At 55.5% G+C, this 25,969-nt stretch overlaps 1 protein-coding gene across 1 annotated transcript in view; it reads right to left on the bottom strand.

Moving 5' to 3' along the window:
* LOC144946480 (LIM domain-binding protein 3-like) overlaps positions 1-25,969 on the bottom strand; it is a 102,831-nt gene that overhangs the window by 35,535 nt on the left and 41,327 nt on the right. The window contains exon 4 of the mRNA XM_078875394.1: positions 9,956-10,031. Within this exon, the coding sequence (XP_078731520.1) occupies positions 9,956-10,031 (76 nt within the window). The remainder of the gene's footprint in view (positions 1-9,955; positions 10,032-25,969) is intronic.

The raw sequence follows: 25,969 nt of genomic DNA, 5'->3' as shown, positions 1-25,969 counted from the left end.
AGGAGGCCGACGTTTGGTCCCTCCGTGCCCGGGGTATCTGCGGCCGGCGGACGAGCTGCGTGCGCCGTCACCGATCGGCGACGGTGCGATGCCGAGCTCTCATACCGGTGCGCGTCGTCGTTGTTAACTCGGGCAATTTTTTGTTTTGTTTTACCGTGCGGCTTTAGCGCTTTGCTGCAACTTCCATGGGGGGGGGTGAGGGGGAAGGTAATTTTTGTACGTTCTTCAAATGCAGTTCGCTCGCCGAAAGCCTGCCCCATGTATATTTATGGATCACCGCAACAACGTGACGACCTGCAAAGTGCGTAATGCACACACCGCCGGCGAGGCAATAAGCCATTACATTTAGTACACGAACTGAAACTATCGTGTAGCTCACGAAACCACCACCACCGTACCCGGACATCACTCCAAAAAAAAAGAGAGGATGGAAAAATAACCAGAAAATAAATAACTCGTACTTGATTAGAACCTTCATTATTGTGCTTCTTTCATGCTAAAAAGATGTCATCAGGAAGGGAAATTGCAAGGAGGATAACCGTGATTAAAAATAATAATAATATGCAGGTAAATAAAAAAACGTCTGGCCGTCAGCAATCCAAATAGTGGGTCGAGGCCTCGATATGCGGTGTCATTGATGGGGGTCCTTCTGACCGTTCCTCGCCATGCTGCTGGAGCGTGGCCCCCGCCACCATCGCTGCTCGCCACGGGGGTTGGCAGTCGCCCCGGAAACAAAACTCGCGTCGCAGAGTTCATCGCACGGCGCGCAAAACCGATGTGCCACCACTCCCCGTGAGTGCTGTTCGTTCCGATAAAGGAGTTGGGAGGAGCGGGTTTCCCCACACTCCCTCCCCTCCCACCACCGAATCGCCAAAAACGCAAACCTCTTAAACGCCTTCTTAAAAATGTCCAAATATGTCACCAAAGTCAGCGGCGAGGAATTCCGCAACTCTCCGCAACGCAGTGCGCGCAGGGGAGCTCCGAGTTCTCCCAGCCACAAACCCCACACCGCTTACACGATGAGCCACAGACTTACACGGAGACCCGGAGACTCGCACACACTTACATGATGAGTCACAGACTTATAGAGACCCGTAGACTCTCACACACTTACATGATGAGTCACAGACTTACACAGAGACCCGGAGACTCACACACTTACACGATGAGCCACAGACTTAGAGACCCGTAGACTCGCACACACTTACACGCTGAGCCACAGACTTACACGGAGACCCGAAGACTCACACACACTTACACGCTGAGCCACAGACTTACACGGAGACCCGAAGACTCACACACACTTACACGCTGAACCACAGACTTACACGGAGACCCATAGACTCGCACACACTTACACGCTGAGCCACAGACTTACACGGAGACCCGGAGACTCTCACACACTTACACGCTGAGCCACAGACTTACACAGAGACCCGTAGACTCTCACACACTTACACGATGAGCCACAGACTTACACAGAGACTCGTAGACTCTCACACACTTACACGCTGAGCCACAGACTTACACAGAGACTCGTAGACTCTCACACACTTACACACTGAGCCACAGACTTACACGGAGACCCGTAGACTCTCACACACTTACACGCTGAGCCACAGACTTACACAGAGACCCGTAGACTCTCACACACTTACACGCTGAGCCACAGACTTACACAGAGACCCGTAGACTCTCACACACTTACACGCTGAGCCACAGACTTACACAGAGACCCGTAGACTCTCACACACTTACACGCTGAGCCACAGACTTACACGGAGACCCGGAGACTCTCACACACTTACACGATGAGCCACAGACTTACACGGAGACCCGGAGACTCGCACACACTTACATGATGAGTCACAGACGTATAGAGACCCATAGACTCTCACACACTTACATGATGAGCCACAGACTTACACGGAGACCCGGAGACTCACACACACTTACATGATGAGTCACAGACTAATAGAGACCCATAGACTCTCACACACTTACACGCTGAGCCACAGACTTACACAGAGACCCATAGACTCGCACACACTTACACGCTGAGCCACAGACTTACACGGAGACCCGGAGACTCTCACACACTTACACGCTGAGCCACAGACTTACACAGAGACCCGTAGACTCTCACACACTTACACGATGAGCCACAGACTTACACAGAGACTCGTAGACTCTCACACACTTACACGCTGAGCCACAGACTTACACAGAGACTCGTAGACTCTCACACACTTACACACTGAGCCACAGACTTACACGGAGACCCGTAGACTCTCACACACTTACACGCTGAGCCACAGACTTACACAGAGACCCGTAGACTCTCACACACTTACACGCTGAGCCACAGACTTACACAGAGACCCGTAGACTCTCACACACTTACACGCTGAGCCACAGACTTACACGGAGACCCGTAGACTCGCACACACTTACACGATGAGCCACAGACTTACACGGAGACCCGGAGACTCGCACACACTTACACGCTGAACCACAGACTTACACGGAGACCCGGAGACTCGCACACACTTACACGCTGAGCCACAGACTTACACGGAGACCCGTAGACTCGCACACACTTACACGCTGAGTCACAGACTTACACGGAGACCCGGAGACTCGCACACACTTACACGCTGAGTCACAGACTTACACGGATTGGCTGCAAGCGACACGTTACCCAGCTTCGCTCTCCGCGTCATCGTCACGGCATCACCACATCGTCACCGCATCCCCACCGCGTCACCACCGCGTCACCACCGCGTCTTGTACAGCGCGACGTCCGCCCGACGTTTCGCTCCACGTGCCGGGGAGAGGCTTCGTCCGGAGCCGCGGCACAAACCGCGTCGACATTTCCCTTCTCTCGAGAAAGCTCCCGCGCACGCGCGGAGAAAACCGTCTCGGCACCGTCAAACAACCGCGAACGCCGACCCCGCGCGGGCGGGAAGTTCATCTTACCCATCTTGCTTCTCCTCCCACGTGCCTCGCCTCTGGCCCTCTGCCGCCTCGCCCGCGTACAGACCCGCAGGGGAGTTGTAGACCTTGGTCTGCGCCAAATTTTGAGGCCGGCGCGGCCGGGAAGGGGGAGGTCACACCGACGACCTTTCGGTTATTTTTTTTCTTGTATCCGGGCGGCGAGATGCGCGGGAATTATGCAATGTCAAGTCAAACAAAACGCGGAGAATGGTCGGTTCAGACGACGAAGGACGGCCCCGCGGGCACGTCGTGAAAGCGGTTTACCGGGCAGTGTTTTGAGCCGAATGTTTTGTTCCACTGGGTGTCCACAATACCCTGCTGCTCTCTGTCTGATAAGCGACGCTTGGCTCTACACGAATGAGGAGTATCGGAATATTTGACCTCCGACGAATCGCTCCCCGCTCTCTTCATTTCTCATTCGAGAACCCAGAACACTGACATCATGGAGGGAGCTACCAATTACGAACACGTGTCGAACCCCGAACAAGATGACCCTCAAATGGAGGGTCGTCTGGAGCCACTTGGGACTCACTCGCTGCTCTACCGCAGCAAGGGGGGGGGGGGGGGGGGCAACCGATGGGAAGCCGCAGATTACCTCGCTCCCCCGCTATCAATTAGACAAATTGCCGCGATCCAAGGTCGCGACCTCAGCTTACCCAACCAATGTGGGGGAAACTGCTCGACCGTCCTTCACCACACTGGATAGTGCCGTTTGGTGAATAGCGAGGGAGCATAGTACAGCGCAGCAATGGGGCTTCCCTGCACCGTCCTGTGCCGAGGACGCAGACTCACAATACCGGCACCCAAACACCTCAAACCTACGCAAACTGGTGAGAGAGGCAGGAGGAATTGCAGACACCCTGAACCTTAAACGCATAATGGGATAGTTTAATATGACCACATTTTATTTCATATTCAGACTTGCGTACGCTTAAATGTGTGCTTTGCCGTGTCGTGTGGCTTTCGTTATCTTTTTAAGAGGGGCGACAAGGCCGGAAAAGAAATGAGGTCGTGCGCAGCAGGGCACAAGGTCAGAGGTGAGAGGGCAGAGGGCGGCAGGACTGAAGGAGGAAAAGCAAGAATTCGCTCCGGGGGAACCTGGAAGAACGCAGAAGAGAACAGCGCCGCAGAGATTAACCTCAAACGAATCCCTCAATCATGCACGCTCCTTGACCCCCCCCCAAATACTCAATTAAAACTTTGAGACGAAACGTACGAACAGAACTTGCGCACGCCGGCGACGCGCCGTGCAAAACCGTTGAACGTTCGCTCGCTTCTCAAACGGAACCGGGTTTGCCGAGAGACAAAGTCGACGGGCACACCGGTGCACGTGACAACTCGACTCGTTTGGCTTTGGTCAGGCGCACATCTCAGAATGACATTGTCCCTCCACGATGATCTCACACAAAGGAAACCGACTGTGAATTTGTAATGCTGGCGGCGAAAGCCTACGTGTGAAAATGCCGTTTAACACGTAGGCTTTACGCGACCAGTATTATTCGGGCGATTTGACAGAAGATGCTGGATGTAATTACCAGCGAAACGTCGTACTCAAATTATAAATGTTGTGGATTCACTCTTCAAACACACCGGTGGGCTGAAGAAGTAACTAATTGGCGTTTTGTTCACGTGACACATTTTTTACTGAATGGCCATGTCGGGTGGTGGAGGGTGGCGACATATTTATAATAACGCGATCTAACCCCAGAAACCTTTATTATGAGTGTGAAAATGCAACTACCAGTTCATCCAATTTCAGAATGGCCTTTTCATTCGCACGGCCCGTTTGTCAATCCACTGCTGGATTAGGGGCACTACCCACGCCTTTCAAACCGTGGCAGATGTTTTGACCGTACGTCACCACGCCGGTCAGTACGGATCGGTGTCGGAGGTGAGGCTGTGTACAGAACAACAGCAAATGCCTAGCACACCCGTCTTTCGCTCATGTTGGGTCGCCCATCCAAGCACTATTCAGGCTCCGCTCTGCTTAGCTTCTGAGATGTGCCGACAATTGGTGCATACCGAGTGAGTTGGACTGTTTGGCGGAAGCAAACAAAAATGTAGAACAGTATTTTATTCGCATGGGAAAAGGCCTCACTGAGTCTCAGGAAACGTTCATCAGCCGTGTCTTGCATTACAATGTTTGGTCAAATCCCTGTCCAGTTTGTTTGCGTGTGGGAGGGAAACTTCCCAGAGAAATCTATCAACAATTGATGAAAAAAAATGTGCAAAGGCCGCATCTAGAAAGCTAAAATAATAAGACATGTATGCCTGGGCTGCTCACTGGGCTGTTGGTAGTTCCTGCTACACAAAGTTACAGAGCGCCATTGCCTTCAAACTCATGCCAATGTCCTTAAAAAGCAGCCGCATTCAGGGCAGTGGATCGTGAATCCACTGCAATGGCCGCCATCCACTGACCACTTTGCAGGCCTAGGCCTGCAACACCTGGCGGCATTGCGAGGCAGTCTCCCATGCAAGTTCTAACCAGGATCAAACCCCCGCTTAGCTTCCGAGCTCTGACGAGATGGGACGTGATCCGGAGGTGATTTGGATCCCCAAAACGGCGAGAGGGGCCGCCCCAGCGGCACGCGGCAGTGAAAAGTTGCGCGAGATAATAAGAGGTTTTCGCGAATCGAGGAAAAGTTACGGGAAATCGGTAAAAAGACGACGACGCGGAGGACTGTAAGCGAGGGGAAGTGGGAGGCCGGGCCACTCAGTGGCCTCCACCCCCTACCCCCCCACCCCCCCCCCACCCCCCCAAGGCGAATGTTTCGTTGCCGTTCCCAGCGCCGACAAGTAATCAGCTCCGGCTGGCGCAGCCAAAGCAGAGAGAGGCCCCTTTCCGGGTGCAACCAAGCCTAGTCGGGCAATCATTTGAGAGAGAAATTGAGGATTTTACGGATCAGCCACTGGGGTCGGGTCGGGGTGGCAGGGGGGGTGGAGGTGGGGGGGAGACGTCCGGACGCGTCCCTAAGAACTCGGCTCAGGCGGAGATAATGGAGCAGGCCTGCGATTGCTTGCCTTCGCAGGCATCGCTCGGAGGACAGGGCGAAGAGGTGAGCTCAAGAGGGTCCCCGAAATGGAATCGAGCAGAAGGTGGGGGGGGAGGCGAGTGATGGATGCGGCTGAGCTGAGCAGCAGATCAAAAGTAAAAAAAACGTAAGTAAAAATGTAATAAGGAAACTCTCGTGCCAAATGCTGCCGGAAGGGCATTTACGAGAGGGTGGAGCTCAAGATCGCCCCCTCCAGAGAGGGAACTTGGCCTACCCTTCCACACTGGCCAAATGTCTACGGAAAGTAAGGAGCACCCAGGACAAGACCCCATCGCACGCGGCCAGCCGATCACAATTCCTATGACCACTGTTTCATTGCTTTAATGGCTTTATTTTGGTGATTTTCGAAAAGTTTTTTGGTTTGGCCATGTTTGTTTGTTGTAGTAGAGTTAGACTGATGGCCTTAATCTAAGTTGTCTTGTGGTTCTTGTTGTTTGACTTGCATCCCACTGGGATATTTGCACAGGGTTGGTGTACGGTGATTTTTTCTGTAATATTTTGCTGTCTTCTCTTGGATTTTCTGTTTGCACATAGTCACTTTAAGAAGTTTTCTTGTTCATGTTTTAGTTTTTTGTTTGTTGCGGTTGCACCCGATTCAAGAACCAAATGGCTCACAGGGCCATACCTAATAATTGAACTTTGAACTTTGACTATCCACCGCGTCGCCATTCATACTGCGGGGCGGGCGGGCGGATGCAGGAGAGATTTCAGACACCTGCCCATTGTTTCAAACTTGCCACTCGGGGAGATCAAATCGAACCGGCAAGCCTCTGCAGTGCAAGTCGAGAAGAAGCGTGACCCCACAGAGCCCACGGTGAGTTCGGAAAAAAGGACCAAGGAGGAACAGGAGGAGGAGAGGTACAGGGAGGGAGAGGTCGTCGCCAGATGTGATGTGGTGTGTGTACGCGCGTGTACGAACTGGTGTGGGTGTGGTGCGTGCACGAGCCGGACATTGTCTTGCAAGAGCCAAGCTGGGTGCCATGTGTGTGTGTCTGTGTGTGAGCTGGGTTGCGTGTGTGCGTCTGCGTGTGTGTGTGTACGAACTGGGGTGAGTGTGGTACGTGTGTGTGCAAGCACGTGTGTGCACGAGCCAGGCTGGGTGTGTGTGTGTGTGCACGAGCCAGGCTGGATGTGTGTGTGTGCATGTGTGTGTGTGCACGAGCCAGGCTGGATGTGTGTGCGTGTGTGTGTGTGCCAGCTGCGTTGCGTGTACGTGTGTATGTATGAGCCAGGCTAGTCCGGCAAAAACAACCCCCTACCTCCTCGTTGGTGACTTCAATGCCCGAGTTGGCCATGATGCTGGCACCTGGTCTGGAGTGATTGGAAGGCATGGGCCAGATCAGCTCAATAACAATGGTAGGAGGCTGCTAGATTTTTGTGCAGCCCATGGGCTTGTAATTACCAACACGCTGTTCCGGCATCGGCGCATCCACACAATATCATGGATGCATGCCGGGTCCAAGCAAGAACATCTGCTGGACTACATAGTGACGGAACAGCGGATGAGCGCCTATGTCCTTGACACCAGGACCTACCGTGGAGCTGATCTGCCCTCTAACCATCGACTTGTCATCTGTAAAATGCGCCTGCCATTCTTCCACTCCGGTGGTGGGTGTACACCCAGGACCCGATTCAAACAAATTGTGGCATGGTTTCTGCTCGCTGATGAAAGTTGCAAGCGAGAATTTCATCATCGCTTGCGGTTGGGGTTGGCATCGTCCCCCACTTCTCTTGATGTCGAGGGTAAATGGGCAAGGTTTAGGACTGTGGCTCATGCAGCTGCAATGGCTGCTTTGGGTACACAGTCCATACCTCCACAGAGGAGGTGTTCAGGCTGGCTGAAAAAAAGCGACAGGCCCACTCTCATCATCTACAGCATCCCACGTCAGAGAATGAGCAGGCTTACTGCAGCCTTCGCTCGGAGGTTCGGAGAGCCGTGAGGCGCTGCAAGGATGGGTGGTGGTCGCGGGATGCTGAGGAGATGGAGTCTGCCTCAATGGCCCGCGATCACACATCGCTCTTTTCAACTCCATCAAAAAAGTAACCTGCAGCGCCACACCTATTACCATCATGAGGGGAAAGAACGGCGATCCAATCTCCGACCCCCAGGAACAGGTTTGCAGATTTGCTGAGTATTTATGTAAGGTCCTGGGGGAGGGTAAATCCCTCAGCCTGGAAAACATTGTGGAACAAAATGGGGATGATCCTGCTGAGGCTGCGGTGTCTGTGAGTGGCTGGCTGAGGCGCCATCTGCTGAGGAAGTAGGCGATCAACAGCATGAGACCAGGAAAGGCACCGGGCAGAGATGATCTCCCAAGCGAAATGCTTAGGGAGGGTGGCGTTTGTGCACAGACTGCCTTACATGACATAATAACAACAGTCTGGACCACTGGACGGGTTCTGCACGATTGGAAGGATGCCCTGGTGGCCCCCCTCTTTAAAAAGGGGGACCGTACAGACTGTAACAACTACAAGGGCATCTCATTCCTCAGTGTGCCGGGAAAGGTCCTGGCAAGGATTATTCAACATCGGCTTGCCAGGCACGCTGAGGAGAGGCTTGCGGAGCCCCAATGCGGTTTCAGGCCTGGGCTCTGGGATGTTCTTCGTGCTTTCGGAGTCCCTGACCCTCTGCTCACGATCATTAAGGACCTTCATGATGGTGAGCGGGCCTGGGTAAAACTACGTGGTCAGGAGTCGGAGCCATTTCCTGTTCTCCTTGGAGTGCGACAGGGATGTCCTCTGGCTCCCACATTTTTTAACATATATTTCGACCACGTAGTTCGTGAAGCCTTCTTTGGGAGGCTGATCGATGCCCGGGTGCGGTCAAGGGATGGCTCCCTATTGCTCAACCATGTTATGTATGCCGATGATCTGGTAATTGCTGCTCACTCAGAGTTGGAGGCGCTGCTGCTGAACTTGGAGCTTGCCACTAAGAGGTGGGGCCTTACCATCAGCCTCACCAAAACTAAGCACCTGCCTGGGTATTTTGTACCATCGAACACTCTACCCCACAACTCCCAATTGGTGATGGGGCAGTTGTGGAGAGAGTGGAGAGTTTCCCATACCTGGGCAGTGTGCTCATGACCGGCTCCGGTTTGACAGCATAGGTCTCACTCCGAATCAGTCGAGCGGCATTATCTTTTCATCGGTTGCGTAACGCTGTGTGGAAACTACCTGGTCTGTCACTCCGCACGAAGCTTCAGGTCTTCTCGGCCACAGTTATTCCCTCCCTTCTCTATGCTTGCGAAACGTGGACCCCCCTAATGGAGCATCTTCGCCAGTTAGAAACATTTAGGTTGGCCTGATCTACAATCTGCCCCGTGACCTCCTGCCAGCAGGCGTTCGACACTTCACATGGCCTCAACGTGGACACAAGCGTCGTGGTGAAGTCACCGCCACTTAGTGGCGAATGGCGGTTGTGGTTGTTGTTGTTGTGTGTGTGTGCCAGCTGCGTTGTGTGTACGTATGAGCCAGGCTGGGTGCGGCATGTATGCGGTGTGTGTATGTGCGTGTGTATGCGTGTGTGTGTATGCGTGCGTGTGCACCGACATGCACGTGTCTGTGTGTGTGTGTATGCGTGCGTGTGTATGCACGTGTGCACAGACACGCGCGTGTCTGTGTGTGTGTGTACGCGTGTGTGTGTATGCGTGCGTGTGTATGCGTGCGTGTGTCTGCGTGCGTGTGCACAGACATGTGCGTGTCTGTGTGCGCGTGTCTGTGTGTGTGTATGCGTGCGTGTGTATTTGTGCGTGTGCACGCACGTGTCTGTGTGTGTGTATGCGTGTGTGTGTATGCGTGCGTGTGCACAGACACGCGCGTGTCTGTGTGTGTGTGTGTGTATGCATGTGTGTGTGTATGCGTGTGTCTGTGTGTGTGTATGCGTGCGTGCGTGTGTGTGTGCGTACCTTCTGGTGAGGCACGACGATGGGGGCGCTCTCGATGATGGGGGTGGCGGTGGGCACGGGGGCTGGTCGCTTACCCCTGAAATTAGCAACGGCAGCGGAGGTAGCGGCAGCACAAACACACGAGTGTCGTGTTAATGGTGCTGGGAGCAGCAGCAGCAGCAGCAGCTGCTCATCTCGTCAAAGAGCCTAAACCATCATCAAGCGGTGGTCCTGGCAGCAGCGAGAGCCATCGGACAAAGACTGCGGTCACCGCATCATCGCGCTGCGCTTTCGCATGAGCTTCTGCGGCTGTCTGGAACGCTCTTCCTTCCGATGTTTGGAAGCCAATGGGAGCTATTCACTTTGAAATTTTCTAGATTAAACACTGCTTTCATTAGAAACAGATTTTTGCGTTTGGTTTGTTGTCCTTCCCCCGCACCTCCGATTAGCACGCTTGGCTGCGTACGGTGTGAATGAAGTTCAAAATGCGTGCGTACAACACCATTGTCATCAAATCGTTATCATGACGCACGTGGCGAGTTCGGTTTTGATGAAGAGCAACAAGAGGAAGATTAAAAGAAGCCACACGAATAACAAAAGCCCATGAACATTCAAATATAAAAAAAATACAAAATTCTTAGATATGTTTTGCCGTTACCGGTATACGACACGTACATTCTCGTTGCGTGTGCGTCTTACGAATGCACCTCAGCTTCAGGTTGCGTTACTACTGGGGGAAGGGCAGGTCTTCAATGCATGTCCAATTTATACGTTTCATTCCAGTCGTGGGCACAGTGGCCCTGGGATGAGCTCCTATGACCACCGCAGAAGTTAAATTGCGCAATTGCCGCTCTCAACACAGGTGTGGCAGGCAAAGACAAAGATCCCCTCTATAGCCTCAACAGACTGTTGGGGCAAGTGCTGTTAGCGATCAGCACCTATGAAGGCCGGCACGGCACACGAGGGGGTGGGTGGCCAGCACCACGCCTGGCCGCCTTTATCTCCCCAACGCTGATTTTTACACACCACGCACCAGGTACTCATTTGAGGCCAAGCCGACCTAGGGTAGAGGCCCAGGACCGGTTCAGATAATCCTCACTGGTGTTGGCCGTGAGCGGGAATCGAACTCGGGTCGCCGGGATAGTAGCGTGGCGTAGCGCTGACCGCCACGCTACCCCCCGCCCCCCGTCACCCACGCGCACCTCAGCGTTATCCGACAACACGAAAAACAGCAGGCGTGTCCACACGGCACAAAGAGGCCCTTGCAGCGAGAGACGTTAACGAGAGTGGCGCGGGAATTACAAACGCGGCGTTGTTGCCGTTGTTGTTGTTGCCAGCAAAAAAACATCCCCCTCCCTCCCTCCTTCCCCCAGTCTAGAAGCCGATTAGTTTCGTCGGCTACGATGCCTTCACGGACTCATGGATGAGTATCGGCGCGGAACGGTAGCCGGTCCCGCGTGGCCGCGGCCCGGTGTGAAACAACGAGGGGGGAGCCCCGCGCGTTTCCCCGCTACAGAACGAGCGATGAACTCCCAGGGGTTAAAGGAGACGAGCCAGGGGCTTGCGGCGGACGAACCGGCGCGCCGTTAATTTATTTAGCGGACGCACTCCCAAAGGCCGCCGGTCGAAACTACGACAACGCTGAGCCGGGAGCCCCGACAAACTCCGCTTTGCGCCGTTCTCCGCCCGTGGAAACACAAAACCGCGCCGTGTTTTCTTAGCAACCAACTCGCTTCGTCAAACTCAGGGCAATGGCGGTTGAAGGGCGGGGGAGAGGCTGGAACGGCGGTGGGGTGGAAGAGGGCAGTGGCGGATGCTGGCCCGGTGCAGCTGCGGGGTGATGATTTTCACCGCGGCATTCCGGCGCGCGTACGCAAGCGCCGGTGCCGTGGCGACCACACCTGAAACGTTGCCTCCTACGGCCCCCCCCCCCCCATTCATTAATGTGGGGGGGGAGAAAAATAAAACACGGAAACGAATTTTTTTTTCATTTAAATCGGCGCTGCAACAAATAGCAGCCCCACGCCCACGTTTGTTTTTTATTTCGCTGCCTAAGTTCTGCAGCAACAACAACAACAACAAAAACCGGGCCCCGTACAAACCGCGATGATGTCACGCAGCGAGCGCAAAATTGTTTAACCCCTCGCCGTCCCGTCCCGTGCGTGCGAGCGCAAGAACGTTGGCCATGTAAGGTCTCGGACGGACAGAGAGCGAGCGAGCGAGAGAGCGAGACAGCGAGCGAGCGAGAGAGCGAGAGCGCTCCACCAAAGAGCCGGGGGGGACACGGTCTGCGCGTGCCAGCAGGCCAGCCGGCCGCGTGCGCGCGCAACGCAACGCTAAGAGACTTCGGAAAGAAAAGAAAAAAACAGTGACGAGAGACAACGGGGAGAAGAAATCTAAACCGGCGCGATGCCGGGAACTCGATTTAGCATCAAGGGAGAAGAGTGCCGCTGCCGTGTCCGGCGGTGCTGCTGCCAAGACATACACACACACGCACGCACACACGCACGCACGCACACACACACACAGACACACGCGCACAAAGACAGATCACCCCCACCCCACCCCCCCATAGCCTCTCGCAGGCTGTTGGGGCAGGTGCCGTGAGCGGGCACCTATGGCACCCGTTCTGGCACGGAAACACGAGGGGGGATGGGGGTTGGCCAACACGGTGCCCGGGCCGCCTTTGTCTCCCCAGTGCTGATGTTTACACGCTGCACCACGTACTGATTTGAGGCTGAGTCGACCTAGGGGAGGCCCAGGGTTGGTTGAAATACTCGTTACTGTTATTGTTCGCGAGCGGGAAATCAAACTCGGGTTATGGTCGCGCAGAGCGGTAACCACTTCGCTTCTAACGACGGCGCCACCACTCACCATAGCAAAGATCCCCCAGTATAGCCTGTAACAGACTTGCGGCAAGAGCTGTTAGCGAGCACCTATGAAGGCCGGCACGGCACACGAGGGGGTGGGTGGCCAAAACCACGCCTGGCCGCATTTGTCTCCCTAGTAGCAATATTTACACACCGCACCAGGTACTCATTTGAGGCTGAGTCGACCTAGGGGTGGCCCGGGACCGGTTGGCCGTGAGTAGGAATCGAACCCAGGTCGCCAGGTTCGTAGCGCAGCGAAGCGCTAACTGCTACACTACCGCTCCCCACAACCATAGCACACATTCACAAACACGCGCACACACACATACACACACATTCACAAACACACACATACACACACATTCACAAACACACACATACACACACATTCACAAACACACACATACACACACATTCACAAACACACACACAGGCAAACACACGCGCGCACACACAGACCAGTGCTCCGGCCAGCTGCCCAGCTGCACTGTGGAAGTTTGGCGACTTGCAAATGCTTCCCAGCGGTTACTGCTTAGATTACAGGCAGGATCTGCAAAGATAGCCTGCTTTTTAATGGACAAGATGGGTTCCACTGCACTGTAATCATATGAAATCTACGAGACTACTAGATACAGACTCGGTGCCCGGGGCCTGCCGTTCCTGCTCCGTCGTGTGTTTAAAGGTTCAGCCATCGGCGCGATTGGCATATACGTCACTGTAGCGATGGGAGAAAACGCAGGTCTAAAAAAAAACAACCAGGATATTTGTCCACAGTTTTGCGTGGGCGTCTCCTGGCCTGGAGAAGGTTTAAGTCTCCCACAGTGGCCGTGTCTGCCCTGGCTACAGCCACAGCCATGGGGAGCAGTTCACGCAGGCACATCCGGTGGTGGTGGTGGTGGCGGTACACGCCTGTGATCCGGCGCTTTGGAGCCAGGGGTTGGTGGGGCACATGGAGATTAGATTTTTTGTGAAACTCCCCGAGCCCACCGGGGCTGCGAGGTACCCGGGGGTGGGGGTTCGTGAACCCATCCGCACCATCCTCTTACCCTCGGTTGGTTACGTACGGTGCGAAAGAAGTTCAGTGTACGTACATCTCTATGGATGGATGAGCGCATGGGCGAGTTGTTTTTTTTACGTACTCTAGTTTCTACCTCTCCAAGTTGAATTGGCCGAGCGATCCTATTGCGGAATCTTCGTGAAAATTATCTAGAGGTTAAGTGAGGCACTCCCAGATAAATATATGCCATTATTATCAACATATGGCATTATTCAAATATTCAAAATTCCACTTACAGGCCAGTTTCGGGCATCAGAATGTTGTTGTTGTTCAAAATCCAGAGAGAAAGTTTCCCACCAACATGCCGGGATTGTTGTCCTTCCCCGCAACTCCAATTATCACGGTTGGCTGAATAGGCTACAAAATAAGTTCAGCAGACATACCTACATTTCAAGGGTGTTACCAAGCTGCGTGTAGATTTTTTTCTTCAGATTTACTCGAATTTATTCAACCGGTCAGAAGAAATAAAAAAAAGATGGTTCGTGTGAGAAGTCCCCCTGGAGAAGTACGGGTGTCCGAGGTGGGAGTAAGGTCTGCCGCTCGAGTGGTTGATTGAACGAACGAGTGAGTGAGTGGTTTATTGAGTGAACGAGTGAGTGAGTAGTTGGTTGAATGGTTGAGTGAACGAGTGAGTAGTTGTTTGAGTGAGTTGTTGAGTGGACGAGTGAGTGAGTAGTTGGTTGAGTGGTTGATTGAGTGAACGAGTGAGCGAGTCGTTGTTTGAGTGAGTTGTTGAGTGGTTGATTGAGCGAACGAGTCAGTGAGTAGTTGGTTGAATGGTTGAGTGAACGAGTGAGTAGTTTGTTGAGTGGTTGGTTGACTGAACGGGTGAGTGAGTCGTTACTTGAGTGAGTTCTTGAGTGGTTGATTGAGTGAAGGAGCTAATTGGTGGGCGAGTAGTTGGTTGAGCGAGTTCTTGAGTGGTGGTCGATTGAGTGAGTGAGGAGTCCCCTGTGGAGATGCACGAGCGTCCACGTTGCTGGGACAACCTGCCTGTCGGAGATTTTGGATCCTCAATGGCCAACGGAAGCACTTCCCGGCACACCGCTCGTTTAATACGATGCACAGCTACGGAAAAGGGTAACTTCTTCAGAAACCAGAAGGGGGAAATTTCAGAAACCAGGCACCGTTTACTTTTGGTCACATGAGCAAATTTCTCACATTCCTCATCAGAATGGCTGAGTTTCCCACCCCCCCCCCAGCCTTTCAATCCAAATAAACATTTCCTTTACGGGGCCCGCTGCTTTCTGCTGCATTTGCATCTGTCCCGTCTGGGTTTCAACGGCCATGCAATGTGACTCGTGGTGCCCCGGCGCAATGATTGGTCATCCCCACCGGAATTGCAATCTGGAGCCACTGGTTAGATGCGATCTCCCGGTGGGCGCTGACGATTGAAACAATGGTCAGGTGTTGTTTTAAAAAAAAATTGTTCAAATCCCATCCCGCGCCTCTGTCAACGCAGCAGCACAAATGGTTCTCAACCACAGTGAAGCTGATCGGCAGGCCGCGTGCGACGGAGTAAAATGTGGGTACTCCCAACTCTTCCAAGACGTCCGGCCAGCAAGGAAGAGAAGGCCAAAGCGCCTCCTGCGAGAGGAGGTTGCTCGAGATTTTTCACATAGGGTAGATTGAAAACTAATTTCTTTAGAACTGATTTTTGTGTTTAGTTTGTTGTCCTTCCCCCCGCACCACCGATTAGCACGGTTGGTTATATACGGTGCAAAAGAAGTTCGAAACGTGTACATTGGCACGTTGGGCTACATACGGTGACAAAATAAATTCGACATACATACAACATACATACAACATACGTACATACATACATGGCGTGAGCAAGCAATCGTTGGGCTGCACCTTCCTTTGCCGTTTACAATACGAATCGCAAATCGTTCACTTTGCTGAAAAGCAGCGTGGGCTCGCTCACTTCCCAGAGGCGACTGTGTCCTCGTGTGCCAGGACTCGGGGAGCAGCATGGCTGCCGCGGCGCTGGTTACCCTCCGGTGCTTTCGGTCCGAGCGGCTGAAATCGAATGGGGTGACAGGCTGTCCCAGAGGTCACAACCGGGTACCCGATACCCGTACCCTACCCGATACCCGGCTACCCGTACCCGGCAAGGTACGGGTAGCCGTTTGCGACCCTGGTGCGGCCGGGTACGGGTACCCATTTGCGACCCTGGTGCGGCCGGGTACGGGTAAGGAATCAAAACCCGTTTGCGACCTCTGGGCTGTCCCCACTGTGGACGGCACAGATTAGAGCCTTAGACGACTCCTTTAAAAGCGCTCGTTGGCAGTCTGAGTCACGTACCCTTAATCGCCCCTCGGAGTGCAAATCAACATAATAACGAGATAGTTCCTCAGCGAGACTTGGGAGGGTGTTCAATTACCGACTCCCCCCCCCCCCACCACCTCCGGTTTATTTCGAGACAACCGAGCAACGCACGGAAATAAAGTCATACCGATTTAAGACAGGCATTGAAGCCACTATCCAGAGCCAGTGAATGTACACATACACGACACAAAGATCCCCCCGTGTAGCCTTCACAGACTGTTGGGGCAAGTGATGTTAGCGAGCACCTAAGAAGGCCGACACGGCGCACGAAGGGGGTGGGTGGCCAGCACCACGCCCGGCCACCTTTGTCTCCCCAAGTGACGATGTTTACACACCGCTTGAGGCTGAGTTAACCTAGGGGAGGCCCAGGACCGGTGCAGACAATCGTCACCGGTGTTGGCCGTGAGCGGGAATCGAACCCGTGTACCCCGGTACCGTATCGCGGCGTGCGAACCTCTACGCCGCCGCTCCCCCACGGATCGCGCACGTTCGCCGCACGTACTCGAGTGCGGATATTATATAACAGCAAATGTTGCTGCGGTGGTGGCGCGGGCTCGTCGATTCCGCAGGCCGCAGAGCGACGCTCGCTCGGCCCGTTGTCAGCGCTTCCCGCCGACGCCGCTACACGTGAGTCTCCGTGGTGGGGAGGGGGGAGTGTTGGTGGGGGGGGGAGTAAGTTGGGGGGGGGGGGGAGTAAGTTGGGGGGGGGGAGTAAGTTGGGGGGGGGAGTGTTGGTGGGGGGGGGAGTAAGTTGGGGGGAGGGGAGTGTTGGGGAGGGGAGTGTTGGGGGGGGGGGGAGTGTTGGGGGGAGGGGAGTGTTGGGAGGGGAGTGTTGGGGGGGGGGGGAGTGTTGGTGGGGGGGGGGAGTAAGTTGGGGGGGGGAGTAAGTTGGGGGGGGGAGTGTTGGTGGGGGGGGGGAGTAAGTTGGGGGGGGGGAGTAAGTTGGGGGGGGGGGGGAGTAAGTTGGGGGGGGGGAGTAAGTTGGGGGGGGGGGGGGGAGTAAGTTGGGGGGGGGGGAGTAAGTTGGGGGGGGGGGGAGTAAGTTGGGGGGGGGGGGGAGTAAGTTGGGGGGGGAGTAAGTTGGGGGGAGGGGAGTGTTGGGAGGGGAGTGTTGGGGGGGGGGGGGAGTGTTGGTGGGGGGGGGAGTGTTGGTGGGGGGGGGGGAGTAAGTTGGGGGGGGGAGTAAGTTGGGGGGGGGGGAGTGTTGGGAGGGGAGTGTTGGGGGGGGGGGAGTGTTGGTGGGGGGGGGGAGTAAGTTGGGGGGGGGGGGTGGAGTAAGTTGGGGGGGGGGGAGTAAGTTGGGGGGGGGAGTAAGTTGGGGGGGGGGGGGGGTAGTAAGTTGGGGGGGGGAGTAAGTTGGGGGGGGGGGGAGTAAGTTGGGGGGGGGGGGGAGTAAGTTGGGGGGGGGAGTAAGTTGGGGGGAGGGGAGTGTTGGGAGGGGAGTGTTGGGGGGGGGGGGAGTGTTGGTGGGGGGGGGAGTGTTGGTGGGGGGGGGAGTAAGTTGGGGGGGGGGAGTAAGTTGGGGGGGGGGGAGTGTTGGGAGGGGAGTGTTGGGGGGGGGGGGAGTGTTGGTGGGGGGGGGAGTAAGTTGGGGGGGGGGGGGGGAGTAAGTTGGGGGGGGGGGGGGGGAGTAAGTTGGGGGGGGGAGTAAGTTGGGGGGGGGGGGGAGTAAGTTGGGGGGGGGGGGGGAGTAAGTTGGGGGGAGGGGAGTAAGTTGGGGGGAGGGGAGTAAGTTGGGGGGAGGGGAGTGTTGGGAGGGGAGTGTTGGGGGGGGGGGAGTGTGTGGTGGGGGGGGGAGTAAGTTGGGGGGGGGGGAGTAAGTTGGGGGGGTGGGGAGTGTTGGGGGGGGGGGAGTGTTGGTGGGGGGGGGGAGTAAGTTGGGGGGGAGGGGAGTGTTGGGAGGGGAGTGGTTGGGGGGGGGGGGGTGGTGTGGTGGGGGGGGGTGTAAGTTGGGGGGGGGGGGAGTAAGTTGGGGGGGGGAGTAAGTTGGGGGGGGGGAGTAAGTTGGGGGGGGGGGAGTAAGTTGGGGGGTGGGGGGGAGTAAGTTGGGGGGGGGGGAGTAAGTTGGGGAAGGAGTAAGTTGGGGGGGGGAGTAAGTTGGGGGGGGGGGGAGTAAGTTGGGGGGGGGGGGGAGTAAGTTGGGGGGGGGGGAGTAGTTGGGGGGGGGGAGTAAGTTGGGGGGGGGGGAGTAAGTTGGGGAGGGGAGTAAGTTGGGGGGGGGGAGTAAGTTGGGGGGGGGGAGTAAGTTGGGGGGGGGGGGGGAGTAAGTTGGGGGGGGGGGAGTAAGTGGGGGGGGGAGTAAGTTGGGGGGGGGGAGTAAGTTGGGGGGGGGGAGTAGTTGGGGGGGGGGGGGTGAAGTTGGGGGGGGGGGGTGTAGTTGGGGGGGGGGAGTAGTTGGGGGGGGGGGGGGTGTAAGTTGGGGGGGGGGTAAGTTGGGGGGGGGGAGTAGTTGGTGGGGGGGGGGAGTAGTTGGGGGGGGGGAGTAAGTTGGGGGGGGGGGGAGTAGTTGGGGGGGGGGGGAGTAAGTTGGGGGGGGGGAGTAAGTTGGGGGGGGGGAGTAAGTTGGGGGGGGGAGTAAGTTGGTGGGGGGGGGGAGTAAGTTGGGGGGGGGGAGTAGTTGGGGGGGGGGTGTAAGTTGGGGGGGGGGGGGAGTAAGTTGGGGGGGGGGGAGTAAGTTGGGGGGGGGGGGAGTAAGTGGGGGGGGGGGAGTAAGTTGGGGGGGGGGGAGTAAGTTGGGGGGGGGGGGTAGTGGGGGGGGGGGGGAGTAAGTTGGGGGGGGGGGGTAAGTTGGGGGGGGGGGAGTAAGTTGGGGGGGGGGGGAGTAGTTGGGGGGGGGGGGAGTAAGTTGGGGGGGGGGGAGTAAGTTGGGGGGGGGGGGAGTAAGTTGGGGGGGGGGAGTAGTTGGGGGGGGGGGAGTAAGTTGGGGGGGGGGGAGTAGTTGGGGGGGGGGGAGTAGTGTTGGGGGGGGGGGGGAGTAGTTGGGGGGGGGGGGTGTAAGTTGGGGGGGGGGAGTAAGTTGGGGGGGGGGAGTAAGTTGGGGGGGGGGAGTAAGTTGGGGGGGGGGGGGAGTAAGTTGGGGGGGGGGAGTAAGTTGGGGGGGGGGGAGTAAGTTGGGGGGGGGGAGTAGGTTGGGGGGGGGGGGGGGGTAAGTTGGGGGGGGGGAGTAGTTGGGGGGGGGGAGTAGTTGGGGGGGGGGGGGGAGTAGTTGGGGGGGGGGGGTAAGTTGGGGGGGGGGGGGAGTAAGTTGGGGGGGGAGTGTTGGGAGGGGAGTGTTGGGGGGGGGGGGAGTAGTTGGGGGGGGGGGAGTAGTTGGGGGGGGGGGAGTAAGTTGGGGGGGGGAGGGTAGTTGGGGGGGGGGGAGTTAGTGGGGGGGGGGAGTAGTTGGGGGGGGGGTAGTTGGGGGGGGGGGGGTGTTGGGAGGGGAGTGTTGGGGGGGGGGGGAGTGTTGGTGGGGGGGGGAGTAGTTGGGGGGGGGGGGGTGTTGGGGGGGGGGAGTGTTGGGAGGGGTGTGTTGGGGGGGGGGGAGTGTTGGGGGGGGGGGGTGTTGGGGGGGGGGGGGGTAGTTGGGGGGGGGGGGGTAGTTGGGGGGGGGGGGGGTAGTTGGGGGGGGGGGAGTGTGGTGGGGGGGGGGTAGTTGGGGGGGGGGGGAGTAGTTGGGGGGGGGGGGGGGTAGTTGGGGGGGGGTGTAGTTGGGGGGGGGGGGTGTTGGTGGGGAGTGTTGGGGGGGGGGGAGTGTTGGGGGGTGGGGTGTGTTGGGGGGGAGTGTTGGAGTGTGGGGGGAGGGAGTGTTGGTGGGGGGGGGGAGTAAGTTGGGGGGGGGGGAGTAAGTTGGGGGGGGGGGGGAGTAAGTTGGGGGGGGGAGTAAGTTGGGGGGAGGGGAGTGTTGGGAGGGGAGTGTTGGGGTGGGGGGGGGGGAGTGTTGGGGGGAGGGGAGTGTTTGGGGGGGGGGAGTGTTGGAGTGTGGGGGGGGGAGTGTTGGGGGGAGGGGAGTGTTGGGGGGGGGGGAGTGTTGGAGTTGTGGGGGGGGGGGAGTGTTGGGGGGGGGGGACGCAAGAGCCCTCTGGTCACAGGTCGGCAGACGGAAGAATGAGGCGCGAGGCGCATGGGGCACAAGAGAGGAGAGAACCCTGCAAAGCAGCAGTGGCTGCTGCTTTGCAGCCCACTCCTCCACGAGATTACTCTTTGGTTCTTTCGGTAAAGTCACGTAGAAAGAAAATAAATTAAATAATAATAAAATACGACGTTTCGATTGCAACACAAGCAACCATCATCAGGCAAGAATGAATGAGAAAACAACAGTAAACCCAGGAAATGCTGAATTTGAGAGACAAAACACAGACACGGTGTTGGTGAGCGTGCCACTCACCAACACCAATATCCGCCATTTGCCACTAAGTGACGGTGATGTCACTACGGTGCCTGTGCCAGGCCAGGTGCACTTTGAGACCACGTGAAGTGCCAAAGGCCCGCTGGCAGGAGGTCACGGGGACAGACCCAGTAGGTGCCATGGGTTGGCTGACTGGTAGATGCACCAGCTGTATCCCATACTGTGCCAACTTGCTGCATTTTAGGCCGTCCGGCGCTCCGCTCGTTGTTGTGAGCGTCGCTCCTCTGTCCTGCCTTGTTGCTGGAGGGCGACTGCCTCCAATTGTCCAGTAGCAGCAGCGTCCTTCACGAGCCTCCTTCATAGAGGCCGATCTTGACACCGCTAGGTACCAGTTGTCGGCAAGTCCACTCAGCTCCACATCCTCCCGTACCGTATCAATCCATCTCTTCTCCAGCCCATGTCGTGTCCGTTTAGCCTCCTCTATGCGGCCAAACAGAACCTGCTTGGGCATGCAGGCGACATGACCCAGCCAACGCAGCCTTGCCTGCCAGAGGAGCTCACAAATGGGAATGTGTCCAGATATTTCAAGGTTTTTGTGAGGTCCTCACACAATCCAGCCTGGTCAAACCCATGATTAATCATAGGCATGCCAGGCTGAATGTTTCTAACTGGTGCAGATGTTCCATTAGAGGGGTCTACATTTCACAAACATAGAGAAGGGAGGGCATTACTGTGGCCGAGAAGACCCGAAGCTTCGTGCGGAGCCGATGAAAAGATAATGCCACCCGACTGTTTCGGAGTGAGACCTCAGCTGTCAATCCGGAGCTGGTCATAAGCACACTGCCCAGGTATTGAAAACTCTCTCCCACAACTGCTCCATCACCATCACACACACCTGCCAGATTATAAGATACACCCCGATCCCCCAACTCTGATCTGGGTTATTGTGGAGATCAAATCACGTTTTATAATAATCCAGAGAATACGGTCATAGACGAGGCAAATAGCAGGCCTGCATTCTAAACTACAGCACCGCCTCTGAAGCCGAGCACTTGTTAGAAATTTGAGTCGCCCACGCTAAGGCCATTCAGTCTTAGCGCAAAGTCGTTCGTCGGTCTGTCTGGGGGTTAACTACGGTAAGCTGCGGGGGGGGAAGGAGGGGGTCAAAATGACAGAGACGTCCGCACCCCCACAGTCACCCTCCCCCCTTCCCGACGTGGGGATCAGTCACATCCCAGGAATATCCTGCCCCAGAGGTCTCAAGTCGTGGGCAGTCCACCGCGGGCGGCGGTGAGAGAGGGCGGGAGCCGGATTAGCTGCCAAGCGTCATCGCGCCTCCTCCTCCCTCCTCATCCGATCTGTCGTCGCCCTCGCCGCTGCCTCGCCTTAGCGACTCGCAGCCGCTGAAGGTGACAGATGCGTGCGAGCGCGATGCTTTACGACGACGGGGCAGGGGTGGGAGGGGGCGGGAGGGGAAGGCAGCGGAGGTGAACGCCGGGGGCCGCGCGTGGCGGAACTGCGATCGCGATTCGGGCCGGGGCGAATCCCGAGTCGATTCGACGTCGCTCGGAGGTAGCAACGCATGCAGACGTAGATTTTCAGATGCGCAGTTGGACGTGTGCGGCGAAACACGATAGTTTTAAATCCATTCAACGGATGCATCCTCACGGGACATCGTTTGGGATGATGTCACGGGGAGGCGATGAACACGCATGGTGCACGGCAAGGCCGTAGCCATGGAATCAACATTGGGGGAGACAAAATCTTCCAAAGGGTCTGGGGGTCCCCCTTAGAAAAAAAAAATCTAAATTTTTAAAACTCATTTCTTGCCTAAAATAATAAAAGATTCCCTAACACATGGGATTGACTTTTTATTTATTTTTTACAATAATGTCTAATAGTGTATTGTATTACATTGCTCTGTTTTTTTCTTCTTTAACTTTTCTTGTTTCATTGTATATAATGGCAGAGATTAGGGATGAATAAAGTACAAACATAACCACAATAATATAAACAAATCTATTTTATAGCAATATATTGGGGGGGGAGACATTTTGAGCATATTTCAATATATATTATAAATACGGCCTTGGTACATGGCATCATCAACTTGGCCGAAAAGGCTGATTCCATTTACTGCTGGGGTTTGTTTATCACCAGGAAATGGAATACCCTTCACGAATGTGACTGGTTTTCTATAGGGTAGGAGACCTATTACCAACACAACCTTATACAGTGCTGAGATTCCACTGACATTGAATCATCGCTACGGGAGTTATCGTGCCCCCCCCCTGTTACAGAGACGGACAGACAGACAGATGGGTGTACGTTGAATGCATCAACGCTTTCGACCTTTGCTAGAAAGCGTGAAAGAAAAGGGTCTTGTTAGTTTAACACGTATTAGGCTTTCGTGACCGATATTATCCATAATAAATGCTTTTTTGGCTTAGATCACATAAATATAAATGTGGCGAGTGTAAATGTTGTGGATTTATCCTCCAACACACCAGTGTGCTGTACTAATAACGAGCAAACATTACTAATTGGTGGTGGCGGGTTTAACGACATTTATATTTATGCGATCTAACCCAAAAAAAAACTGCATTTTGGATTTTTTTTTATTGTCGGGAAGACATACTGGGCGTGTGTGCGTGGTGAAGGAAGTCACAGGAGCGAAGTGTCCTGTGGCTCCAGACACACATCCATCCCCGTAGACACACGCCGTTGTATTGCGTGGCGTTTGCACACAATACGGGAGATTCCTCTCGCGCCAAGGGAGCTGCGGAGGAAGTGTGGCCGTGCGAGAGCGCTCACGCACGTTTCACACCGTGTATTTCACTGCAACGTTAACCCCGCGCGAGCATTTAAAAAAAATCGAGCAACTAAAACAAGCAGGCATCGTTCACCGACGGTGACATCACCACGCTGAATGTGCAAGGCGAGGTGCACTGCGAGGCCTCACGAAGTGCCGAATGCTCGCTGGCAGGAGGTCACGATGCAGACCCAAGTTGTTGCGTGTTAACCGAGATGACTGGCAGACGCACCACCTTTGCCTGCCCACTTGTGCTGCATTTTCGCCACCCCTGCGATCCGCTTGTTAAGTGACCACCTCCCAACTGCCAAGTCACGTCCATATAGAGCCTCCTCCACGGAGGCCAACCTTGACACCTATGGTACCAGTTATTGGCAAGTCCACTCAGTGCCAATTCCCTTCAGTGCCTTATCATCTCAACTATTCTCCGTCATGTGCCGTGCCCGTTTAGCCACCTCGATCTTGCCAAACATCATCTGTTTTGGGCATGCGGTGGCTCAGTATGTGGCCTAGAGCCAGCCATCACAACCTGGCCAGCCAGAGAAACTCCCGCATGCATAGATACACACGTAAAAAGACCAAGATCCCACTTTACAGTCTTCGCTGCCTTTTTGGGGCAAGTGCTGTTCACGAGCATCTATGAAGGCCGGCAGGGCACACGATGCGATGGGTGGCCAACACCACGCCCGGCCGCCTTTGTCTCTCCAGTGGCGATGTTTACACATCGCACCAGGTACTCATTTGAGGCACAGCAACATCCGCCCCCTTGCAAAAGGATTCTACTTGGTGTTTGAACATATGAACACATATTTCATTGCCAGAAAGGGTCAAAACGGTCCCATGTTGTAGCTGCTCACCCCGACCTATAAATGCCCTGATGGTGGCATTGTCTTCGTGCTGATCGCCTTTGGGCGTTCGCTGGTGTGACACTGGTGAGACAAGGCCCTAAAGAAGGCTGCTGTCGTCTCTCGTGTAGGTCAATCCGTTTCAAAGACAATGCCTTTTCTTAATAATTATATTATCAGAGCATGTTTGTTTGCACGTTCACCGCAAGTACCGCGTGTGCTTAATGCAGTACACAATTCCTTGCAAAAGGTTTCTATTTGGTGTTTGAAAATCTTAACACCTCCTGTTTTTTTTTCCTATTTTTATTTTTCCCGACTTTAATACTAGCAAAAAGTCCCATTTTATACTTCAAACATTTTGTGAGAACCCACCCCCACCCCCTGGAAAAGTCTTGAGACTCAAAAAAGCCTTCTGCATTGTAGACTTGTCCACATTTCATTGACTAAAACACACGTACAGACAAAAACACGCAGACAACCTTAAATGGAGGAGCAGACGTATCTTGTATAGTTGCTCAAATTATGCACTGCCAGAAGGCAGTGTGGGGCGAATGAAAGTAGGGTGGCCAATTGGCATGTTGCAAGAATACGTGCTGGGACACGCGTCTGACGGAGATGGTAATGTCTTGCTTATTCACTTTGTTATTCGCTGTCTCTATGCCGACGCTACGGCCTCACCGGGGAAACTCACTGCAGGAAACTGCACCCCCCTCCCCAGCCCACCCCTCCCCAGTAGACAGGCCATCCTAGAGCCATTGCTTAATCATCCCTGACCCGAGCCACTTTATGTTTCGGCTCAGGCCTGGGTCGGGCCCGACCCAGGCCTGAGCCGGGCCTGAGAGGGAGCCTGAGGCATCCGTGAGCAGCCCCTGAGCCAGCCGCTGAACACATCAGCTCTGCACCACACCCACCGAGACTCAGGGGTTCCTGCCCTACCTGTTTCACCTTCGCCGCATTCCAAAGCCAGACGGGGGGGGGGGGGCACGCAAAGCCGACAGGCGTCAGCCGGAGCTGGCGGGCAGGGCCATGGACCCTGCACCAGCTCTCCTCTCCCCGCTGGCGCCCTGTGAGAATTGTCTCTCGCCGGCACAAGGCGGCTTGTTCCCAGGATTGTTCCCTTAACACGGGGCGATGCGCCGCTCGCTGCGGAGTTCCAAAACGGAATTGCCCTCGTCCCGTGATCGTGATTTTTTGAGTGAAGCCGAGAGAGGGCAGCGCATTTGGTGGGAATTAAGACAAATTATTTAAAAAATTACGAACATTCTTGCCCCCACTACAGTGCGAACCAGCTTTATGTTTCAGCAGAGGCAGAGCCACACCCTTTCATAATGTTGAACGTTAAAAGCCGATTTTCAAAATGCCATCATCGGCAGGAAGCCAGCCAGGAGGGCAGGCCAGACCAACACGAAGACGTGTTCAAGTCGCACCTCGACCGCAGCCCTCGCCCCTTCGTTGTGCGCAAAAGAGTAAAGGCGCAGCCCTGCAACTGCTTACCTTAGGCCACTGCTGGTGGAAGGGCCACCGCTAGAGGCAGCTCCAAAGATCCCTTTCAGGAGACAAAAGCACCAGAGAGCCCTTCCAGAGGGAATCCTGACCCCTTCACATGCTGGAAAGACGTCTAGTAAGTGAGCACCCACATTTGACCCCCGCAACACTCAACCTGCCGATCAACAAACTGGTGTACCCGTGTACTTGCACTGCATGTGGCCAGGAGGACAGAAACTTGCCCCACCATTTCAACTGCCGCGCTGCTTACCATTAACCGTGCACCAACTGTGGCAGCGTGCGGTGCACAA

Source organism: Lampetra fluviatilis, chromosome 41 (assembly GCF_964198595.1).
Source record: "Lampetra fluviatilis chromosome 41, kcLamFluv1.1, whole genome shotgun sequence".
Taxonomy (NCBI): domain Eukaryota; kingdom Metazoa; phylum Chordata; class Hyperoartia; order Petromyzontiformes; family Petromyzontidae; genus Lampetra; species Lampetra fluviatilis.
This window is presented reverse-complemented; position numbering and strand designations above follow the sequence as displayed.